The sequence below is a fragment of the Meriones unguiculatus genome, chromosome 1, assembly GCF_030254825.1.
Source record: "Meriones unguiculatus strain TT.TT164.6M chromosome 1, Bangor_MerUng_6.1, whole genome shotgun sequence".
Classification (NCBI taxonomy): Eukaryota; Metazoa; Chordata; class Mammalia; order Rodentia; family Muridae; genus Meriones; species Meriones unguiculatus.
This window is the reverse complement of record NC_083349.1, coordinates 148,357,787-148,379,421: the sequence shown is the minus strand read 5'-3', so window position 1 is coordinate 148,379,421 and position 21,635 is coordinate 148,357,787. Positions and strand designations below refer to the sequence as shown.

Here is a 21,635-nt window from a genome sequence, read left to right as displayed (position 1 = left end):
TTTTGCCTACATATACGTCTGTGGTCTGTGTGAGGGTGTCCCCAGAACTGAGGTTACAGATGGTTGTAAGCTGCCAGGTGGGCGCAGGGAATTGAACCCTGGTCCTCTGGAAGAGCAGCCAGTGCTCTTAACTGCTCAGCCATCTCTCCAGCCCCACTTTGTTGATCTTAATCAGTGGATCCTGTCTTTTTGATGTTAGCATTGGAGTTCCCTTTCATTAATACGATTTTTCTTCTTTAGGAATGGGTTGTGATTGGACAAGTTGACATGGAAGCTCTAGTCGAAAAGCACCTTTTTACTGTTCATGATTGGGAGAAAAATTTTAAAGCACTGAAAATAAAAGGGAAAGAAGTTGAACGCCTTCCCAGGTATGAGAAGTTGATGTGCTTGTGTCACACGATAGTTTGATGTGACTGTTAAGCATATACCTGTTTAAGGCAGATGGATCTCTGTGAGTTTGAGGCCAGCCTCACTTACACAGTGAGTTCCAGGACAGCCAGAGCTACACAGAGAAACCCTTTCTCAAACAACAACAAACAAACAAACAAAACCTCAACAAAAACAACAAAAGAAACAAAAAAGAATCCCTCTTTAATGCGGTCAGTTTAGCTCCTCCTGTAGACCTCAATGGACACATTCCAAATACGGTCTGGGTAGGGCAGTGCAAGCGATGAGAAGTCTGAGGTCTGTGGATTGTTGGCTGAAGAGGTTGGAGGATGGGCCTCAATCAGGTATAGGATGAGGAGCTAATTTTTAATACTGTCAAGCTGTACTTGGAAGCTGCTGCCTAGGCCTTTCAGAGAATATAAAGCTGATGGTATTTATCTCTTCCCTTTGGCTCTGCTGCTTCTCTTTGGAATGACCTGACAGGCCTGTAGCATAGAGGTACATCTAGGCACTGCTGTAAATGTGGATATAAGCTTCTGCGGGGGACTTTCATAACCCAGCTTTGTGAGAATGTATATCCCTGCTGCTAACTGAAATTTCATTTGCTGAAGCTGTTTCGACAATGAATTCCGTGAAAATGAACATGTCATTTTATGAACGTCAATATCACCTTTTATTAACCCAGTTTTTCTTTTAGTATGTTTTTGGTGAGCATTTATAAGACAAAGACCTTCACATAAGTACAGGCAAGGAGAAAGCTGAGATCAGGTGCTTACTGTGGTAGTGCGCAAGTGTGTTTGAAGGAAGCCACATCTGCTGAGGGCCGCAGTGAGTGGGCTCTGCAGTTAGGTGGCTCTGCAGCTGCTTGACTGTGCACAATTCGGATATGAACCTCAGCTGCTTCTGCTTTAAAAATACTTGCAAATAAAACAATGCCTTTAAGGAGTATGTGGAGGAATTTACCTGTATATTACTGATACAGACTATGTTTTTAAAAGTTAGTAGTTTTTAACTACTAAATGGACTATATGCTGTGTTAGATATTGAACTAAGTATAGGGATTCAGAGGGTATGGCTCCCTGTCCCGATTTGGTACAAAGTCAGGGAAAGTTTTGATGGGGTATAACAAGCCTGAGGTTTTGAAATATGGAAATGCTTATCTGTCATGTCTACCTTCCTTTCTTTATTTTTATGGTATGGAGGACTGAACCCAGCTCCTTGTACATGGTAGGGACCTGCTGTAACCCTGAGCTACAATCCCAGGCATTTTTACTTTTTATTTTAAGACTGTTCTCATTAAGCTGCACAGTTTATCTTGGAATTAGCTGTCTTCCTGCCTTATGCTCTTGGGTACCTGGGACTGTACGCATATGCCACCAACACCATGAATTAGTAGACTTAGCTTGTTTCTAAATTTTCATAATTAATACTTGGACAGTACTCTGGCATCTGGCTTAAACATATCCTTGGGACTGGGTATGGCGGCATCTGTCTAGTCCCAGAAATTGGGTGGAGGAGATCAAGAATTCAAGGCTGTTCTTGGCTATTGAGAGAAGTTAAAGCTAGCCTGGCTATGTGAAACTAAAAAGAAAAATTCTTAAGCTTAAAAAGATATTTCTTTTATTTTTTGAGATTTTAAGATAATTAGATCATTCTCCCTCCTTTCCTCTCTCCTAACCTTTTCATATACCTCTTGTTGCTGTTTTTGAAATTCATAGGCTCTTTTTTTTTTTTTAATTGTTGTTGGTGATGGTGATGGTGGGTATCTGTGTGTCTATTCCTAAGTCTATAAGTACAGCCTTCTCAGTCTGTATATTTTCAGGGCGGGCCATTTGGTATTAGCAATTGGTGTACTCTTCCGAGGGGAAGACTCTCTTCTATTTTTAGTGTTGACTCTCTTTTCTATTTATACTGTTCTTTAGTTGCCTACAGTTCTTTGTGTAGGTTTGTGGTTTTTCTCAGTCCACTTTGGCATATGTGTTGTTGTTCTTGTTCAGCTCATGTTTAGGCAGCCGTGAGAAAAAGTTGGTGAGACTTTATAGTTGTAGCTTTTGACATTTCTGGGAGACAGAGTCTCACAGCAAACTCCCTGGTCCTCTGGTTCTTACAGTTTTTCTATCCACCTCTATAATGATCTCTGAACTTCAGGTGTGTTGTATTATAGATGTATCCATTGTTGGGACTGGCCTCTCTAACTCTGCATTTTGATTGGTTGTGTATGGTTTTCTATAGTTTCTCCTTCTGTTTCAGAGAGAAGGTTCCTTGAAGAGGTGTGAGGACTAACTACACTTACTTGTGGGTATAAGGATAAATATTTAGAGTTAGAGACTGTGCTGGTTTAGTAAACCGGCAGTTGTATGTTCCTCAGGATCCATGTTAGGATAAATTGAAAGGCAGGACATGATGGCACATGCCTTTAATCCTAGCATAGGAGGTCGAGATGGGAGTGTCAAGGCCAGCTGCCTGTAAAGATACCCTGTCTCAAACCAAACCAAAACAAAACAAACAAAAATATCCAAATTGTAAAGCTAGAATGTTTGAGGCAAAACAAACTGTATCTGTTTTTGTTTTTGTTTTTGAGTTTTCCCAGTTCAGGGTTTCTCTGATTATCCCTGCTGTCCTGGAGTTCATTGTGTAGACCAGGATGGGCTCAAACTCAGAAATCCACTTGCTCATCTTTACCTTCTGAGTGCTGCACCTAAAGGTGTGTGTATTACCACTGCCCAGCAGAATTTATCTTTTAAGCCAGGTGTGGTGGTGCATGCCTTTGATCCCAGCACTCAGGCAGAGGCAGAGGCAGATGCAGGCAGATCACTGTGAGTTCAAGACCAGCCTGGTCAAGGAAGTGAGTCCAGGACAGACAAGGCTACACAGAGAAGCCCTGTGTCAAAAACAACAACAACAAAAAACAACAAAAGAAAGCAAAAACAAACAACCCCCAACCCAATCTATCTCTGTCTGTCTATCTATCTATCTATCTATCTATCTATCTATCTATCTATCTATCTATATTTTAAAATTATGAGATGACTGAACTGTGCTTCATAAAATTGGAATTTTTCCTTTTTTCTTTTTTCTTCTTTTTTTTTTTTTTTGAGATAGCTTATCCCAGGTTGATGTTGAACTCATTTTATAGTAAGGATGACAGCAAATTCTTGATCCTTCACTTTCCAAGTGCTATATCTGAGTGCTGCTATGCCTGGTTTAGTGTGAATGTTTACACTCTCACCAACAGTTCTGAAATTTCTCTTTGCCTACAAATTGAAGATTGAATTAAACTGTTGTATTTTTGTCAATTTTATAGGTATAAAATGGCATTATCTGGCTTTATTGCTTAGTGTCTTAATAATCTATATTCTTTCTATATTCTGTTTATATTTACTTTCTTACCCTTATTTTTATGTTGGCTACAGGATAATTAATTTAACTTATAAAATGAAATAAATATAAAATGAAACAATTAGAACTTGTAAATACTTAAATATATTCTATTGCTGGTGCTTCAATCATTTATAATTTTAAAAACGAACATTCTCTGTGAATAAAAATTGTTACTTTAAGCCAGGTGTGGTGATACATGCCTATAATTCTAGCACTCAAGAGGCTGAGGCAGAGGAGTATAAGTTTTGAGGCCAGACTGGCAGACATCATCAAAAAAAAAAGAAAAAAAAATCAGTTTGTTAAATAGGCAAACAAAGAAAATGAGTGCTAAATGGCTATATTCACTTAAGTTGTGTATAGAGGTATTTTCAAGTGTTGTGTGATAATCACCTGGGAACCCCATGTTCCTTGACCCCTCAGTGCCGTCAAGGTGGACTGTCTGAATATCAACTGCAGCCCCGTGAAGACGGTGATCGATGACCTCATCCAGAAGTTCTTCGACCTGCTTGTCCTTTCTCTGAAGAAGTCCATCCAGAGTAAGGCCCTTTGCAGTTTCGCTCTGCATGTGTTCTGTCTATAGAGCCGTGGTTTCTGTAGTTACAAAATATGAACCTCAATTACAGTTAGATTTAGCTAGAATATCTTATTAAATAAAATTTACTCAATGATAATTTGAAGAAAGTAGGAAAATTCTCATTCATTCTCAAAAGCTATAAAAATTTCAGAGTTTTGCTCTTTGAAGTTGAGCTAGAATTAGTTTGTTGTATGTGGTTGAGAACAATAGTAATTCCGATATATTTATCCTTAGTTCTCCAAATGGCAAGTTGTGGCATTTCATCATTATTTAGAAGACTGGAAATGTTTCTGATTTTTAGTAAAGATAACTAGGAATGAACACATTTTAGGTTTTGTCTTCAAAATTTTCCTTAATTTTTTAAGATGTGTAGGGTGTTTCACCTGTATGTGTATCACATGTGTGTCTGTTGCCCATGGAGAGCAGGAAAACATGTGTTCCCTTGGAACTGGAGTTATGGAAGGTTAAGAGCCTCCATGTGGGTGCTGGGAACTGAACCCTGGTCCTGGTGTTCTGCAAGAGCAGCCAGAGTTCATAACTGATGAGCTCTCTCCTGCCCCCTTTCAAAAAATTTTAAGTGCAATGTAAAATCACCAAACTCTCATGGGAAAATGTTTGTCTGCATTTCAAACTTTCGTTACCTGAAGGCAAATGATAGTTGAGAATGTAACATACTTTAGGTGTTGATTATTTTTAAGGCTTCTTGATTTAGAAATCATGTAACTGAGTGTTTTGGGTTTTTCTTTGTAATAATAATAATGTTTCATCCCATTCAGCTCATATTCATGAAATTGATACATTTGTTACTGAGGCTATGAAGGTCTTAACAATTATACCTCAGTCTGTGGAAGAAATAGGTGATACAAATTTACAGTATAGTAACCTGCAGGATCGGAGGCCAGAGGTGAGAATGCCAAACAAAGCAATTATTGTCATCTTTACCTAGTAGAAATGTGTAAATTTGATATTTTATGTGATTATTTAGACCTATGTAATCTCAACATTATGAAGATGTCCATATAATGAGATCCAGCTGGGCAGGTCATGATTGGACTAATGGTGTGATGAAGTAGTATCAGTAGTACCTTCTATTAATTTCAGAGGTACTTGCAGCCATTTTCTGATCTCATGTAGTAGAATAACAGTAAACAGTCCATACTCATGTCTTCAGAATTGGAATTTTAGGGTGTGAAATATAAAGTTAGAACAGAGAAGAGAGACACAGTGGGAGAGGTCACAGTTAAAGATGGGAAGTAAGGCTGTTAAGAACCAGAAGGAGCAAGAAGAGTCCAGAAGGAGCAAGGCATTTTCAGGACATTTAAATGATTAAAGCTTTGTTCAGACAAAGAAGGAAGAAGATTCTAAATTAGTTTGTACATGTTTCAGAAAAGGTGAAAAAGATGTGTTAGTGAATGCTTCCCAGTTTTTTTTTTTTTTTCAGTGTAATGTACCTTATGTCCCATATACATATATATATATATAGCCACTATTCTGAAGACCTTCATCCTTTCTTGTCCTGCCTTCAGGGCTCTGATCAGGCCTCTTCTGCATCTATGGAAATAACCATGTGATTTCTGTTCCCAAGTCTGTTTATGTCCTTGCTTGGCTGATCTTGGTTGTCAGCCTGACACAACTGGGAGGAGAAATGTGATTAAAGAATCTCTTTGAACAGATTGGCCCGTGGACTTGTCATTGCCTTGATTACTAATTGATGGAGGAGGGCCCTGCCCCCTGGGAAGTACATCCCTAGGCAGGTAGCCTGGGCAGTTTTAGAAAAAGGAGCCACTAAACAGAGTCCTCTGTGCCCTCTGCTTCCAGGTTCCCACTTAAGCTCCTGCCCTGATTTCACAGGTGAAGGACTGTCTTTTGCAAGTGTTATAAATGAAGTACACCTTTTCTGTCCCAGGCTGATCTTAGTCAAAAGTGTTAAATCACAGCAAGAGAAATCAAATGAGGACAGCACTGTACGACTTTTACAGTTTTTAATCTGCTAATCCTTGCATCTCCGGAGTGAAACCTAGATTAATTATACTGTATAATAAAAATGATGTTGTTGAATTCAGTTGGCAGATATTTTCCTGAATATTTCATGTCTTTGTTCATCAGGAAAGTTAGTTTGTACGTTTTTTTTTTTTTTCCTGTTATGTCTGTATCTGGTTTTAGTATGAGATACACCTTTATTTGTTTACCTGTTTAAAGACATGGGTGGTCTCTTATTTGTCCACAGGGGACTTGAGTTTACCATTCGTGGAGTATGACCTTGAACTTCTAATTCTCTTGCCTTCACTTCCCAATGGCTGATTTTTCATTTCCTGTAACTTCTGAGATTAAGATGTGTTTGTTACACTTAGTAAGCACCAGAAACCTTATAGCTGGGACTTTAACAGATGATTTAAAAAGAAATCCTTTTAAAATTTTATTTAATTTTAAAATAAAAAATTGTAAAATAAGAAAGTAATGAAATCATGAAGGGCCTGTAAAATGATTCATTGCTTACTTTAACCCTTAGATTTTGCCCTTATTTCAAGAAGCTGAAGACAAAAACCGGCTTTTGCGAACTGTGGCAGGTGGAGGGGTAGAGACGGTTAGCAATCTGAGAGCCAAGTGGGACAAATTTGAGTTGATGATGGAAAGTCACCAACTTATGATTAAAGATCAGGTGAGAACCTTTCAGCTCGTGTTACCTGCATATATTTCAATTTAGCCCAGTGTAAGGAGTTCAGTGTTGCTACTGACAGTGACCTAACTCAACTCTTTTATAATGTTTTCATGCTTTATAAAAACGACAGTTTCACATGTAACATCTTGGTAGCATTTCTCCACAAGCTAGAATGAAGCCTCTCTGTGCTCTGTGTGAGTTAAATCCAGACATACTTGTTGAATTAAATTCCTGCCATCTTTGAGGTGTTTTACTGTCCATTTGCTCCTTTGTGGGAAAAAGGGAGGAGAGGCATCACCTGGCCTCCAAGACATGGCCTGAGGTTCCATACATCTACCCTGGGTTGCACCATCTGTCTGCGCTCCGTCTCTTACTGTGTAGTTATTTTTAGCTCACTGCTCCAAAAGACACTGAGAAATAACTTCCATGACAATGCAGCCACTTTTGATGTGAACTGACAGACTAAGATCAGAAAGGAGAGGAGAACCTCCCCTATTAGTGGACTTGGGGAGTGGCATGCAAGCAGAGGGAGGAGGGAGGGTGGGATTGGGAGGGGAAGGAGGGAGGGGCTTATGGGGGGATGCAGAATGAATAAAGTGTAATTGATGAAAAATTAAAAAAAAAAAAAGGCCAGAGATTGACATTTGCTGTCTTTATCAGTCAGTCTCTCCTTTATATATTGAGTCAGGAACTCATCCTTGAACATAAATATTATGAGTTTTGTCAGCCTGGCTAGCCAGCTTCCTCCCTGACTCTTCTTGAAAACACTATGTTAACTGTGCATTGGACACAAAAGAACAGGAAACACTAAAATAAATGTATGTGCACATAGTGATATTTATTCCTCTTTCTCCTTGGGGCCTTGATTGTGGAATGATTAGATGTATTTGTTCTTTGTTGACCCAAGTGCAGTGCTCTATAGTTTTCAAACTATTTATCAGAATATGAATACCAGCTCTGCATCTTAATTCTTTTCCCGGCACGTTATGCCTGTAACATAGACTGCCTTATGCAGAAGGGTAAGTTAACAGTGTTTTCTAAGTAAACCCTTATGTCATCAGTTTGATCCCTTGAACCTGAATATTGTTCGTTGACTTTACATGTATACTCTGGCACACATATGCACATAATTGCACATAAAACAGCAATAAAGAAAACTATATTTAAACAACAAAAAAAAAAAGAATGAGTGCTCAGGCAGAACAATAGCAGTCTTTGAGATTTTTTAGTTTTATTTTTATTTTATGTGTGTGGATATTTTGACTAGAAGTGTGGCTGTGTGCCTGGTGCTCCCAGAGGCCCAGAGAAGTTGTTGTACCTACTGGAACTGAAGCCACAGATGGCTGAGAGTCCCAGGTTCTCAGGAAGAGCAGCCATCCTTCCAGGCCCTGAACTGTTTTTAAAACGGCATCACTTTTGTTGATAATTGTAGGTGTGCTGTGAACTACAGGAGTTGTTTAGTGTTTGGAGTTGACACTTATTTCTCATTATTGTAAATTTATATTTTATTTCTAGTTACTATATTATTTCATTTTAGTTGGAATTGACAAGATAAAAAAAATCTTTCAGTGTTGACCTTTTTCTCACTTTCAAAAAAAATGCTGAAAATGATAAAGTGAGGTTTTTCTCTGCCCTGAGTCCTTTGAACTCTGGCTTACAGATCGAAGTGATGAAAGGAAATGTGAAGTCACGCCTTCAGATATATTACCAAGAACTGGAGAAGTTTAAAGCTCGCTGGGACCAGCTGAAACCTAGTGATGATATAATTGAAACTGGCCAACAGATTACCATGGATCAAAGTGCAAAGTCTATAAAGGAGAAAAAAATTGAGTTTGATGATCTGGAAGTCATAAGAAAAAAGCTAGTGTAAGTGGTTTTTTATTCTGTTTTGAATTCATGATGCTTATTTTGAAAACCATTTTATTTTGTTGTACTAGGCTTCCTAGCTGTAATTATAGTCATTGTATAATACCTTTCTGCATAAACCTTAGAATAAGCAACCCATTATTATATCATTGCATTCTTAGAAGTGGTGGTTGAGCAATTTAAGGACATAAAGATAAATTCCAAAAAAGGACTTGAGAGATTAGAACATTAAATTAGCATTAAAGAGGATTTAATTATTGTTTTGAACTAATCTTACTATTTAAAAATGGAATATTTAGTTTTAAGAAAAATACTGCTAATGCCTCTTTTAAAATAAATATGGGGTTGGGGAGATGAGTGCTTGTACAAGCATGGAAATGTGTTTGTATCCTCAGCTCTGCCACAGAGATGAGGCATGGCCTGTGCCACTGGAGCCCTGATGCTCAGAGCACATACATGGGCCCAGTGCTCAGGCTGGCTGACTGGACAGCCCATCCCAAATCATCTCTACGCTCAGTGAGAAGCTCTCTCTCAGGAATAGAGAGACTAGAAGAGGATGTCTGATACAACCCTCTGCTACATGTGCATGCTCACACACCCCCAGTCCACCCCAGTCCCACACAAGAATCTCAGTGGTCACAGCAAGTGTTAGATTTGTACCGTGTTTTACATATGGTCTGTGTGGGCAAATGTAGTTCTAAGATGAGTGGTTAAAATACAGTCAACTCATAATGCTTGTCAGATTGTAGATGTGTTAAGCAAGCATTTACATAGATATTATAAATAAAAAAATATCTTGACATGTACTACTTTACATGATACCTTTAAAACAGTGTTCATAGCATGAGTAGAGTAAAATTCTCACATAAGTTGGCAGTGGCCTATGCATATTTCAGCTGTAGAAGGAATGTGATTAAGTAAATTGATAACTGACAGTTTTACTTTTTTATTAATCCAGTATTTTGATATATATCTCTGTAGTGATGATTGCCATCATTTTGGACTCGAAGAGCCCAACTTCTCTCTGGCATATAGCATCTCCAAGGATATTGAGAGCTGTGCACAGATTTGGGCTCTTTATGAGGAGTTCCAGCAAGGAATCCAGGAAATGGCCAATGAGGATTGGATAACTTACCGGTCTGATTCTAAAGCAATATTTATGTTCTTATATGTTTTCATTTTTGGAGGAAGTGTGAATTTTAATAAGTGTTCATGTTCTTTCACAGGAGTAAGACCTATCTGTTTGAGGAATTTTTGATGAACTGGCATGAGAGATTAAGGAAGGTTGAAGAACATTCAGTCATGACAGTGAAGTTGCAGTCAGAAGTTGACAGATATAAAGTAAGACTGTTTTCTTTACTCTGATGCTTGAAAATGATATTTGGAGCCATTGCTATCTTTTTATTCATTAGTCCATAACCATAATTTAACTTTATTTTTCAATTATGTCATTTCCTTGTATAAAAAGGAAAATAACAAAGTATAAAAGTTATAAGTATTTCTACTACCTGTTGTAAGCAACGTAACTATGGAATTTAAAGTTTTCATTATTGTATCAATAGCGATCATACAGAGAGTCTTGTGGAATAATGTGATTAAGCTGAGGGTCAGGCAGATGCTGTACCAGCTGAGCTATATACACAACAGGAGTTGTAGTTACTGTTAGAGTATGTATCCCAGAAAGCAGGGATATTCTGTCATGTTTTAAAATACAATAAACTACAAATATAATATGCAAGTGTTTACAATAATGTTTAATAAAGAACCTTATACAATTCTGTTTAAGACTCAATTATAAGATTATCAGATAACTTATTTAATAATAAAGGTTATTAATTATTAAATAACTAATTAAAACTTTGAGCATTAAGATGAAAGTGAACAACCTTTATTTTGCAAGGACACAAATGTGTAAGTCTGTTCTTTACTTTCTTTTTCTTTTCTAAAAGATTATTATTCCCATCCTGAAATATGTGAGAGGGGAGCATCTTTCTCCAGACCACTGGCTTGACCTTTTTCGCCTGCTTGGCCTTCCTCGAGGGACCAGTCTAGAGAAACTACTGTTTGGTGACCTGCTCAGAGTTGCTGAGACAATTGTGGAGAAAGCCTCGGACCTTAAAGTGAGGATTGGACTCTGCTAACCCAGTCTTGAGCACCTGTCCTTCCCCCTATAAAGCATCAATCATGGTCCGTTGTTCTCTCATCCATAATTGGAAACGCATCACTCCTGTTTGGACCTGTTAGATGAGGTTATAGGAACACTAGGAAAACATGGAAACTATTAATACTTATTTAGAGAAGGAAGCCAGCTGCATGAAAAGAGCTGGAAGAGAGTCATTTCACATACAGTGTTTATAGTCATGTGGAGTACTGTGAGTGAGAGGACAAGAGGACCTCAGGTTACCAGCACTGGAAAGTGTTTCAAGGAAAACAAAACTGCACAATTTTGTCAGGAGCTGTATGTTGTGGTTTTGGCCACTCATGATAAAATAGGGAACTTTTGATGCTTTATAATTTTATTTCCTATAAAATGTAAATCTTTATGTCTGTTAATAATCCTGGAACATGTTTGTTAATCATTGTGGTTATGACATGATTCCTGCACAAAGCAACTGTAGTTGTTAGCGTATAGATGCAATTTACAGTAAGGTTTTCATAATATTCGGATTGTTCTCTTCTCCCAAATCTTGGCCTTTTCTTCTGCAGAAACTATCTCTATATATAGTTTTTATTACAGTGTAGATTGAGATAGTTTCATGGAATTCAAGCTGGCCTTACACTATGCTGCTGAAGAGGACATGGAATTCCTTGATCTTCTTGCCTCCACCTCCCAAGGGCTAGAATTATAGACATGTGTGGACCACCGTACCCCACTAAAATATATTTCTTATGATTTTTTATAGGATAATCAATTTTGAAATAACAAGTTATAAATCTTTTATGTTAACAGGATTTAAATAGTCGGGCACAAGGGGAAGTTACCATCAGAGAAGCTTTGCGTGAACTTGATCTATGGGGAGTTGGAGCAGTGTTCTCACTGATAGACCATGAAGACAGCCAGAATCGAACTATCAAGCTGATTAAAGACTGGAAAGACATAGTGAACCAGGTTGGAGATAATAGATGCCTTCTTCAGTCCTTAAAAGATTCTCCATATTACAAAGGATTTGAAGATAAAGTATCAATTTGGGAAAGAAAACTTGCACAGTTAGATGAGTACCTCCAGAATTTAAATCATATCCAGAGAAAATGGGTATATTTGGAGCCCATTTTTGGACGTGGAGCTTTGCCTAAAGAACAGACACGCTTCAACAGAGTTGACGAAGATTTTCGGTCAGTACAACTAAGTAGACATAGACATATAGCAACGTTTTTCTCACACTGTAAAGTGCTTAGTATAAGTGATTACTACCTTCATATCCCTGGGCTCCCAGGACTATTGAGTCTGTTTTGTAGTCAGCTCTTCTGTAACGCTTGTTGCCTCTCTCTCAAGGGTTTCATTCTGAAGCACTTTGGTCTGGTCTGTGTCATTCCCGTTCTTCATATATGTACTTACATGGCTCCTCCCCTATTTCCTGTGTAGCCAGAGGACTTCCAGAGGACTAAGAAAGGCCTCTGTCATCTTCACTAGTGGCAGACTCATTTCTTTCTCTTTGCTGAGATCTTACTTGCATGTACAGCTCATGTTTTTTCTAAGTTTTAAAACTAAACACCCTCAGTCAATGAGCAAAACTAATTCTCCAGCCACACCCAGTTCCGCTCACCAGGGTTCCCTCTCTTCCTGCCTCAGCAAGTTCTGCCAGCTGGCCTTTGCTTAGAGGACACAAAGGACATCTTGCTGTTTTTCCTTTTTTCCAATTCCAAATTTAGTTAGGGTTTCTATTGCTTTGATGAAACACCATGAACAAAAAGCTAATTGGGGAGGAAAAATTTTACTTAGCTTACACTTCCACAACACTCTTCTGCATTAAGGGAAGTCAGAGCAGGAACCTGGAGGCAGGAGCTAATGCATTGCCATGGAGGGATGCTGCTTACTGGCTTGCTATCAGCATGGCTTGCTCAGCTTGCTTTCTTGTAGAACCAAGGCCTACTAAGCCCAAAGATGGCAGCACACATAATGGCTGGGCCCTCCCCTATTGCTAACTAAGAAAATGCCTTAAAGCTGGATATCATGGAGGCCTTTTCTCAACTGAGGCTCCTTCCTCTCTGATAACTGTATGTTAAGGTGACACAAAACCAGGCAGTACACTTGCTTTTCACTTGCTTTTAAAACTTTATTTCTGTAATTAAAGTTTTTTTGTGTGTGGTGTCCTGTTTCAGTAAGGAAAAGGCATATGTGTGTGGTCCTTGCCATTTCTGCAGCCTCTGTTGTTCTTCAGTGTCTTAGGCACATGTAGCTGTGTCCCAGGACTCAGCCAGAAACTCTTTCCTCGCCATTCCTCTTTCCTTACTTTCTCTGGCCATTTATCATGTGCATCTCAGCTTGGATCACTGCCCCAGAGAAGGCTTAAGTTACAGGGTGTCCTGTTAGCCACTGAGCCAATACTTTTTACTTTTTCTTCCTGGCATGTATTATACTTTATATAATTATTTTGGAGCATCATTGAATGTCTAGTTCTGGAACATAGGACTTAATATTTACTGAATGAATGAATTATGAAGATTGGTAATATTCGCTGAAAAACTTGCCATGACATTTACTATGGGTTATTAGAAGCATAATACTATAAATGTTGCTCGTACTTGAAACAAATAAAAATGTTTTCATCTAACCCAGCAACCTTAACATAAATGTGAAAGTAATTTTTATTTTGTAGATCAATAATGTTGGACATCAAGAAAGACAATAGAGTCACCACATTGACTACGCATGCAGGGATCAGAAATGCTCTGCTAACAATACTTGATCAGCTTCAAAGATGTCAGAAATCCTTAAATGAATTTTTGGAGGCATGTTTGCTTTTTTTAAACTGTACTAAATTATAACATACTCAATATCTTAATTACTGAAACGAGAGAAAACTTCTGTTTTTTGTTTTGTTTTGTTGTTTTCATTTTCATTAGGAAAAACGGTCAGCATTCCCAAGATTCTATTTTATTGGTGATGATGACTTGTTGGAGATCCTGGGCCAGTCTACTAACCCGTCAGTGATCCAGTCCCATCTGAAGAAGCTGTTTGCAGGTGGGAATCAACATTTTCAACAAATAGCTTTAGCTGTCTGCCAGCTACAGTGATAAGCCCTTCGCTAAGCACAGTTCGTACCCCCAACTTTCAGCAATGGGTAAAGCTAGTAAGTTAGTAAGTACAGTGCTTTTAGCGTGAACTTCCATGATAAACATGAGCATGCAATGCAGCCATGGTTTCCATGGGGAAACTCAGCTCAGTTGTGGGATGTTATGAACAAAACGATGCAATCTCAAAGTTGTAGGTGTTAAATAAAGGAAGGGTGACGGGCAGAAGAAAGAGGCTGTGCACGGCCTGGAAGTGGAGGAGAGTATTGAGGTTGAGTCATTAGCAGCTAAGTACCATCAAGTTGCAGTGTCCACAGAGAGACTCGAGGAGACTTTCAGAACTGCATCATCTGTATAGTAGAGGTTAAGGAGTAGTAATAGGAATGGTCACTCAATGGAAAATTAGTGCGATTTGTTTTCTTGCTATTGAGTCACTGTAGTTGATTATTTTTTGACAAATCAATAAGCTTCTTAAACTAATGACTGACTTTTTCTCAGATAAATTATTTGAAAAAGAGCTGTATTTTCAAGGGAACGTTAAAAAATAATTGTTTAAGTCATATTTATTTATTGTCATATTGGCAAAGTACAGCCTAGGACCTAGGCTATCTTACTATCTTTTTGAAAATAAGGTTTAATTGAAACATAGTCATGCATGTTAGCTTTATGTATTAGCTGTAGTTTCCTTTGTGTTCTGAATTCTTAGTTGTCATTGACAGAGAAACTGGCCCACGGAACCTCAAATAGTCTACCCACTCCTTTACAAATGTTTTTCAGTGCTTGTGAACCTGAGGCTGTTGGTGTCTGTCTATGCCCACTGCACTTGTGTTGCCACCACTTTAAAATACAACACCTTTCCAGAATCCCAGGGAATTCCCATTTTGGTCGTCCTCTCATTCCACTGCCCATAAAGTCACAGTGTCATGTGGACACATCAGTTTCTGGCCTTTTTACAATAAGTAGAATTATTCCTTTGTCTCTGTCTTTTTTTCTTTAGGGTTCCATTCACATGCATGATGCATTAGATAATAGCTGGAAACAGGATCAGGTCCTTGAATCTGCTGCACAGTTCTTAGTGATGTGCACCTTAGGTTCTCGTTTGTAGGTGGCATTCTTGGCTTAAAATGATGGTCACACCATACCTAGAGCTGTTAGGCAATGGAGTTCTGCTGAGGCCGCAGGTTCTACCTGCTGTCATGCTGATGTGTTGATTTACTTTCTCGGTGACTTGGAATCATTTCAGTGTATCTGTTCACCTCCTGACCTGTTGGGTTATTTCTAGAATTTGGCTTTCATGACATTGTTTGGGCTTTTGGATTATTTCAGTTTTGGGTTAAGATAAAGAAAATGATGCATTTTTTTGGATATACCTTTTAAAAAACACAGATAAATATTTAGTTAAGATAAGTGTTTATTTAGGCTTCATTCCAAGTCATATTAAGAGACTGTGATGTTTTAGTCCACTTTCTAGAATGTATGAGAGTGAAGAGTTCTGATGGATTGCTGTGTGTTAGTTGATTAGACTAAAATTCTTCCTGAAAAATGATGAAATTGAATGAATAAACATACAAAGAAGCCGGGTATCTATATAAATAGTAGAACATTCAGTGAATGGTGTTATGTTAGATGTTAATAAAATATTTAAAATTAATAATAAGAGTACCCAGGGAGAGTATTTTTTCTTCTTTAAGACAATTAATTAACTGGGAGGTGGTGGTGCACACCTTTAATCCCACCACTAGGGAAGCAGAGGCAGGCCTCTGTGAGTTCAAGGCCAGCCAGGGCTACAGATTAAAACCTTATCTCCAAAACACCAACCAACCAACCAACCAGCCAACCAACCTACCAACAAACAACAACAATAAAACATTTAAATACAAGGGTTGCCTTTGTGTATGTTGTCTCACGCACATTACAATCCAGGTGTAGCTGTTTGAGTGTGTACTATGTATACTGTGTGTGTCGCATATTCATCATCATCATCCTTCAGTCCTCTTGGGTTTATATTGCTATGTTCTAGTACTGGGAATGTGATCCAGAGCCCTGTGCTTGATGGCAGAGCGCTGTGCAACAAGCTTTGTCCTCGGCCCAAGTGCTGCTGCTTTTGTATTGTAGGCATTAACAGCGTGTGCTTTGATGAGGAGTCAAAACACATAACTGCAATGAAGTCACTAGAGGGAGAAGTTGTACCGTTTAAAAGTAAAGTTCTCCTGTCCAACAATGTGGAGGTGAGCAGTTCTCTTCCGTGAAATTAACCATAGGAAATTTATATCAATTCATTGACTCAATTTGTAGGTAGCTTTGGTTAATTTAGTTCTTTTGGGAAACTCATCTCTTATCTTCAAAAAGTTTGACTTTGTTAGCTCCCAAAGTTGTGATAGTAAAAAAAGTATGGATTTTTGGTTTTTGAAATACAGCAATTAATTCTGTAAAAAACATTAGTTTTGGAGTAAAAAAGACTTTGATATTAATCTTAGTTGCATATTGTATCAGCTCAGTGGCTGAAAGGCCATTTTCTTACAGGGAAATGGGAATCTTAACTTATGTTGCAAAGACATTTTTAAAAATTAAATGGAATACTTTGCCTTAAATGTACTAGGTAGTTTGTGAAACATTTAATCAGTCTTAGTTTTTTTTTTTTTTTTTTTTTTTATGAGTTAGGAGATTACAAATTGACACCAGCAGTAGTTTGTGTCACTTTGGTTTGTATGTAATCGTCAGCCTGAGAACTTATTCCCAGTGAGGCCTCACCATTATAATGGATTTCAAGTACTTAAATCAAGTACAAACACCAGGCAAGCACTGATGTTTGCTAAGTAGGTACCGTCTTTGCTTATGAGTTTTCCATGTTCTTTTCTCATAGTCTTATTGGCACAGTGGAAGGAGAAGCTTAGGTTCCAGAATATGAACAACATCAGTTATGTCAGCAAGGCAGAAGCAGCTGAAATTCTGGGAGCTCTTGTGCCTCGCAGAGCGTCTCTGTGGCCTACACAGAAAGATTCGCTCTTTGCAAAGACGGTCTTGTTAAGCATTGCCTAGCCTGGTGCTCGTGTAGACCAGGTTGGTCTCATGTCAGTCCCTCTGCCTCAATTTCTTGAGCTTACTGCGACACCGAACTTCAGATTTTTAGGTTTAGTTTCAGTGGTTATGAACTGTTTTTGTTCCTGACAAGTCCCTACAGATGAGTAAAGAGCAGCAGCCTAAATGAAGACCTACAGTTGTAGCTTTTGTGCATGTATTATTATAAATGATAAACTGTTGAGTAGTGATTGATAGTTGCTGTTACTTTTTTGCTATCGTTACGTAGCTCTGTATGTGTGTAAGAAGGTAATGGCGGTGCTGAGAAGCAAACCTAGGGCCTTGTGCATGCTAGGCACTGTTCTGGCACTGAATTACACTCCCAGTACCTTAACCTAAATAATAATGGGTGGCTGGGCTTCTTTCGAATTGGTCATATAGGTTTTTAAATCATACCAGTCAGTGGTAGTCAGTGCTGGCTCCAGGTGTAGGTGTTCACACTCAACAAGGTCTCAAGAAGTGAAAAGAAACCAAACCAAACCAAACCAAACCAAACCTGTTTGTCTCAAATTTTTAAACAATAAAGAATGATTATTTCTTTAAAAAGTAAAGTGAAAGTGCATCGCACAGTGCTTCTGAGGAGTGCACACTCCTTTTTTGCACTGAAGACTATGGTCAGGCATGGACTGTATGTTTATTTCATGACTTGTGCATGTTATGTTCTCCATCCACTTTCAGGCATGGTTGAATGATTTGGCTTTGGAAATGAAGCAGACGTTGAAACAGTTGTTGAATGAATGTGTCACTGCTGGGCGAAGCTCCCAAGGGGCCATTGACCCATCTCTGTTCCCTTCCCAGGTGAGGGCCCTGTGTCTGGGGTGTGGTAGGCATGGGGCAGCTGGCTCAGATAACTGGCACCTCTAATCTTTGGCCAGTACTTAGCAGTGATATATATTCCTTTAAAAGCCTAGGTCTTCTTCCCTCAACCCTGAAGGGAGGAGGCACTGCACAGCAGCAGGTTATTTGCAGGCACTATCACTTCCCTCGGGGGAGGAAATTGAGGTGGAGGGAATTGGGTGGAAACTAACTTCCTGCCTCAAGTGATGAGTCCATCATCATTGAAGAGGGTTTGTGCCACCGCTGCCCTTACCCCTCTGCCCTGCTCATGGCATCATCTCCCAGAGCTGGGAGGAACTTCGCTGAAATAACACTGGCTAGGAGTACTGGCTAGGAGCCTTAAAGCTAGGCCACATGGTAGTTGTAGAGGTGTCTTCAAATTAGTGTTAATGGCAGTGTATCCCTGCAACAATGGATCGTGGATACTGTTCCTTCTAGACCTTGTTCTAGACTGAGAACGATGGAGCCCTAGTAACAATTGTGTTCAGGGAGCTGCGTTATTAGGTCATTTGCGGGTTGGCTCTCAGATAAGCACTGAGACATTGTGAAGTTCTCATGGAACAAGGTCTTCAACATCTTGCTACCAGCCTAATGACTCGGGTTTGATCCTGGAGCTCACAGGTACAAGGAGAGAACTAACTGGTGGGAGTTTATATTCTGGAGTCTACATGTGGGCTGTGCAGTGCACACGCATGTGTGGGCACCCACAATATTGTTTAAAAAAGAACTCAATGGAGCCAAGGTGTGCTGGCACACTCCTGTAATCCCAGCACTCGGGGACACAGAGGCAGGCGGAGCTCTGTGAGTTCAAGGCCAGCCTGGTCTACAGAGTGAGTCCAGGGCAGCCAAGGCTACACAGAGAAACCCTGTCTCCAAACAAACAAACAAACAAACAAACAAAAAACCTAAATGGAAGTTATAGCAGAGGATCTACCTCAAGCCCCTGTAATTCAAAAAGTGTTCAGTTGTTTTCCCCCAAGAAGGTAAAAACAGCGATATCAGGATACCATTTCATGCGTATTGAAGTCGCTTTTTCCTAAAATCTTTTAAGATTGATTGAATCTAGTCTTGTCTTTCATTGTTCACAATTCTGGAACTGGCACTGAGGTAGAGTTTGACACTAGGTTTAAGTTTTAAGGTTTTTTGTGATAGTTTAAGCAAAAACCAGGAGGCATATGTAGAGGCCGGCAATTGTAGTACCTGTGCCCTGGAAGTCATACTGAGTCATAGACTATGAAGTGACTCATCTCTTCAAACTGTGAACTGCTGAGCTTGTCTAAGACATTCAGTGCAACCAGAATACCATTCCTTGTGGAAAACCTTTTCATTGGGAAAATTTTAGTTTGGAGATACATATGTTTATATAAACTATACCCATCATTCTTTATATTGCAATGTGATGATGGAAGATGCTAGCCAGCCCATGCTCTTGACTTTGAATCATCTTGGTTTTTATTTAGTGATATAGATATGTGTTTGCAGGACAAAGAGACATTGGCAGGACTTTATCCACATGAAGAGTAATTTTTCTTGTGTTACAGATACTCTGCTTGGCAGAGCAGATCAAGTTTACTGAAGATGTAGAAAATGCCATCAAAGACCACAGTCTCCACCAGATTGAAACACAACTGGTGGCTAAGCTAGAGCGCTACACCAGTGTTGACACGAGCTCCGAGGACCCAGGGAACTCGGGTATGCAGCCTGTGAGCTTTTTGTTATAGTCTGTCTTACCCCATCTGTATGTGCTTCTCCCCACCAATCCATTCTGCACATTTGTTTTGATGACTCAGTAAGTTACAGTATGCTTAAGTCAGTTAATCTTTCCCTCCTTCCTTCCTTCCTTCCTTCCATCTTTCCTTCCTTCCTTCCTTCCTTCCTTCCTTCCTTCCTTCCTTCCTTCCTTCCTTCCTTCCTTCCTTCCTTCCTTCCTTCCTTTGCTTTTTTTGAGACAGGGTTTTTCTGTGTAGCCCTGGCTGTCCTGGAATTGCTCTGCAGACTGGCCTTGAACTCAGAGATCTGTCTACCTCTGCCTCCTGAGTGCTGGGACCACTGCCTGGCTTATATTTAAATTTTTTATCTTTGTACTCAGAATTGATACATACTACTTGAAGTAGAATGTTGAAACTTTACCCACATAAATTTCCTCTGTTGTCATCCCTGGATTTCTCTGCTTTCCCTTTTGAGAAAAGGAATCTTCTTTTGAAGGATTCCTCTTCACATTTTTGAGGAAGATTCCTTCTTGCTGGAACTTTCTGCCTTTCTGGGTCATAGTTGCCAGTGTCTTAAGGTACCATGAGAACTTTCCTGTCTCTCAAACTTTGGCTAGAGGCCTGCTAGCTCAACTTCTGACTACATAGGGCCTGGGACTCGGTATACCAAAGGAGCAGTAACAAAAGAATGTAACTTTCCTGTTGGCCTTCTAGCAGTTATAATTCTGGCCCAATTCCTCACTTTTTGAGCCATAAGAGCCACTCCATGTAGGGGTTTTGCTGCGTTTAGAGAGGCAGAGGGAGGGGCGTGCTTCCTCTCTTGGACTCCTCATCCGACTGAGTTTTATGCCTTTGACAGTTGTTCTTATTTTTGGTTGACTTCTGTTCTCCATGCTTGTTTATCACAGTCTTGCAGTCTATCTTGAAGTTGCCATTTAGAGTCACATAGCACATGTGTGTACATGGTGCAGCTCACACACTAACATTGTGTTTTGTTTTTATGTGTAGAATCAGGAATTCTGGAGCTTAAGCTTAAAGCACTCATTCTTGATATTATTCATAATATTGATATTGTGAAGCAATTAAACCAAGTTCAAGTTCATACAACTGAGGACTGGGCTTGGAAGAAGCAAGTTAGATTCTATATGAAAAGTGACCACACATGTTATGTTCAAATGGTGGATTCGGAACTCCAGTATACATATGAGTACCAGGTAGGAATCTTGGGAGAAGCATTTGGTTTTTCTGGCTAGAACCTATTTGAAGGAAATTGTTATTGGAAAACATAATATTTCTATTTCTGTTTTTCATTTTTACTGCCTTTTGTGTCAGAATTTGCAATGTGCTATATAAGAAAAAAAAAACAAGACATTCTACTTACAAAAATGTTGACATTACCTTTGTCACTGAATTCTCTAAGCTGTATCTTTCCCTCCAGGAACGTTTGTGTTGAGCTTCATATCCTCTTTAATTCCAGTGAATTATATACAGGCAGGCCTATCATTCCACGTGGCACTGCAACTGTGAATGTGCCACAGTGTATTTGCTGGTTGTTTTGGTTTGAAAGGAAAAGTATTTTTCAGATAAAAGATCTAATTCATATAATTTGTTCTAAAAAATCCAGTTGTAGCCTTTCTGCCTTTTTCAGGAGAGCAATAAAAGAAAAACAGTAACACATTCTACAAATGACTGAAGGGACTGGAGTTATCTTCTTCCTATAGCACAGAAAACTTGAGACTCACTTCTTTTTTTTTCAAAACAGGGTTTTTCAAGACAGGACAGCCAAGGTCCTTGTCTAGCTTTGTATACCAGGCTGGCTTTGAACTCATAGTGATCTGCCTGCTTTTGCCTCCCTGAGTGCTGGGATTAAAGGCGTGTACGCTGCACCTGGCTCACTTTTTAATTTAATCAT

At 39.1% G+C, this 21,635-nt stretch overlaps 1 protein-coding gene across 4 annotated transcripts in view; it reads left to right on the top strand.

Moving 5' to 3' along the window:
- Positions 1 to 21,635, top strand: part of Dync2h1 (dynein cytoplasmic 2 heavy chain 1) — a 202,259-nt gene that overhangs the window by 16,507 nt on the left and 164,117 nt on the right. For 2 of the 4 annotated variants that reach the window (XM_021652837.2, XM_021652836.2), the window contains exons 18-32: positions 241 to 368; positions 4,189 to 4,304; positions 5,119 to 5,246; positions 6,852 to 7,001; positions 8,662 to 8,867; positions 9,849 to 10,004; positions 10,094 to 10,208; positions 10,817 to 10,987; positions 11,818 to 12,200; positions 13,685 to 13,817; positions 13,932 to 14,049; positions 16,215 to 16,327; positions 17,856 to 17,975; positions 19,556 to 19,706; positions 20,732 to 20,937. In XM_021652837.2, the coding sequence (XP_021508512.1) occupies positions 241 to 368; positions 4,189 to 4,304; positions 5,119 to 5,246; positions 6,852 to 7,001; positions 8,662 to 8,867; positions 9,849 to 10,004; positions 10,094 to 10,208; positions 10,817 to 10,987; positions 11,818 to 12,200; positions 13,685 to 13,817; positions 13,932 to 14,049; positions 16,215 to 16,327; positions 17,856 to 17,975; positions 19,556 to 19,706; positions 20,732 to 20,937 (2,394 nt within the window). Of the gene's footprint in view, positions 1 to 240; positions 369 to 4,188; positions 4,305 to 5,118; positions 5,247 to 6,851; positions 7,002 to 8,661; positions 8,868 to 9,848; positions 10,005 to 10,093; positions 10,209 to 10,816; positions 10,988 to 11,817; positions 12,201 to 13,684; positions 13,818 to 13,931; positions 14,050 to 16,214; positions 16,328 to 17,855; positions 17,976 to 19,555; positions 19,707 to 20,731; positions 20,938 to 21,635 lie in introns of those variants that run through there. The other 2 variants (XM_060369054.1, XM_060369056.1) reach the window with 2 other exon arrangements.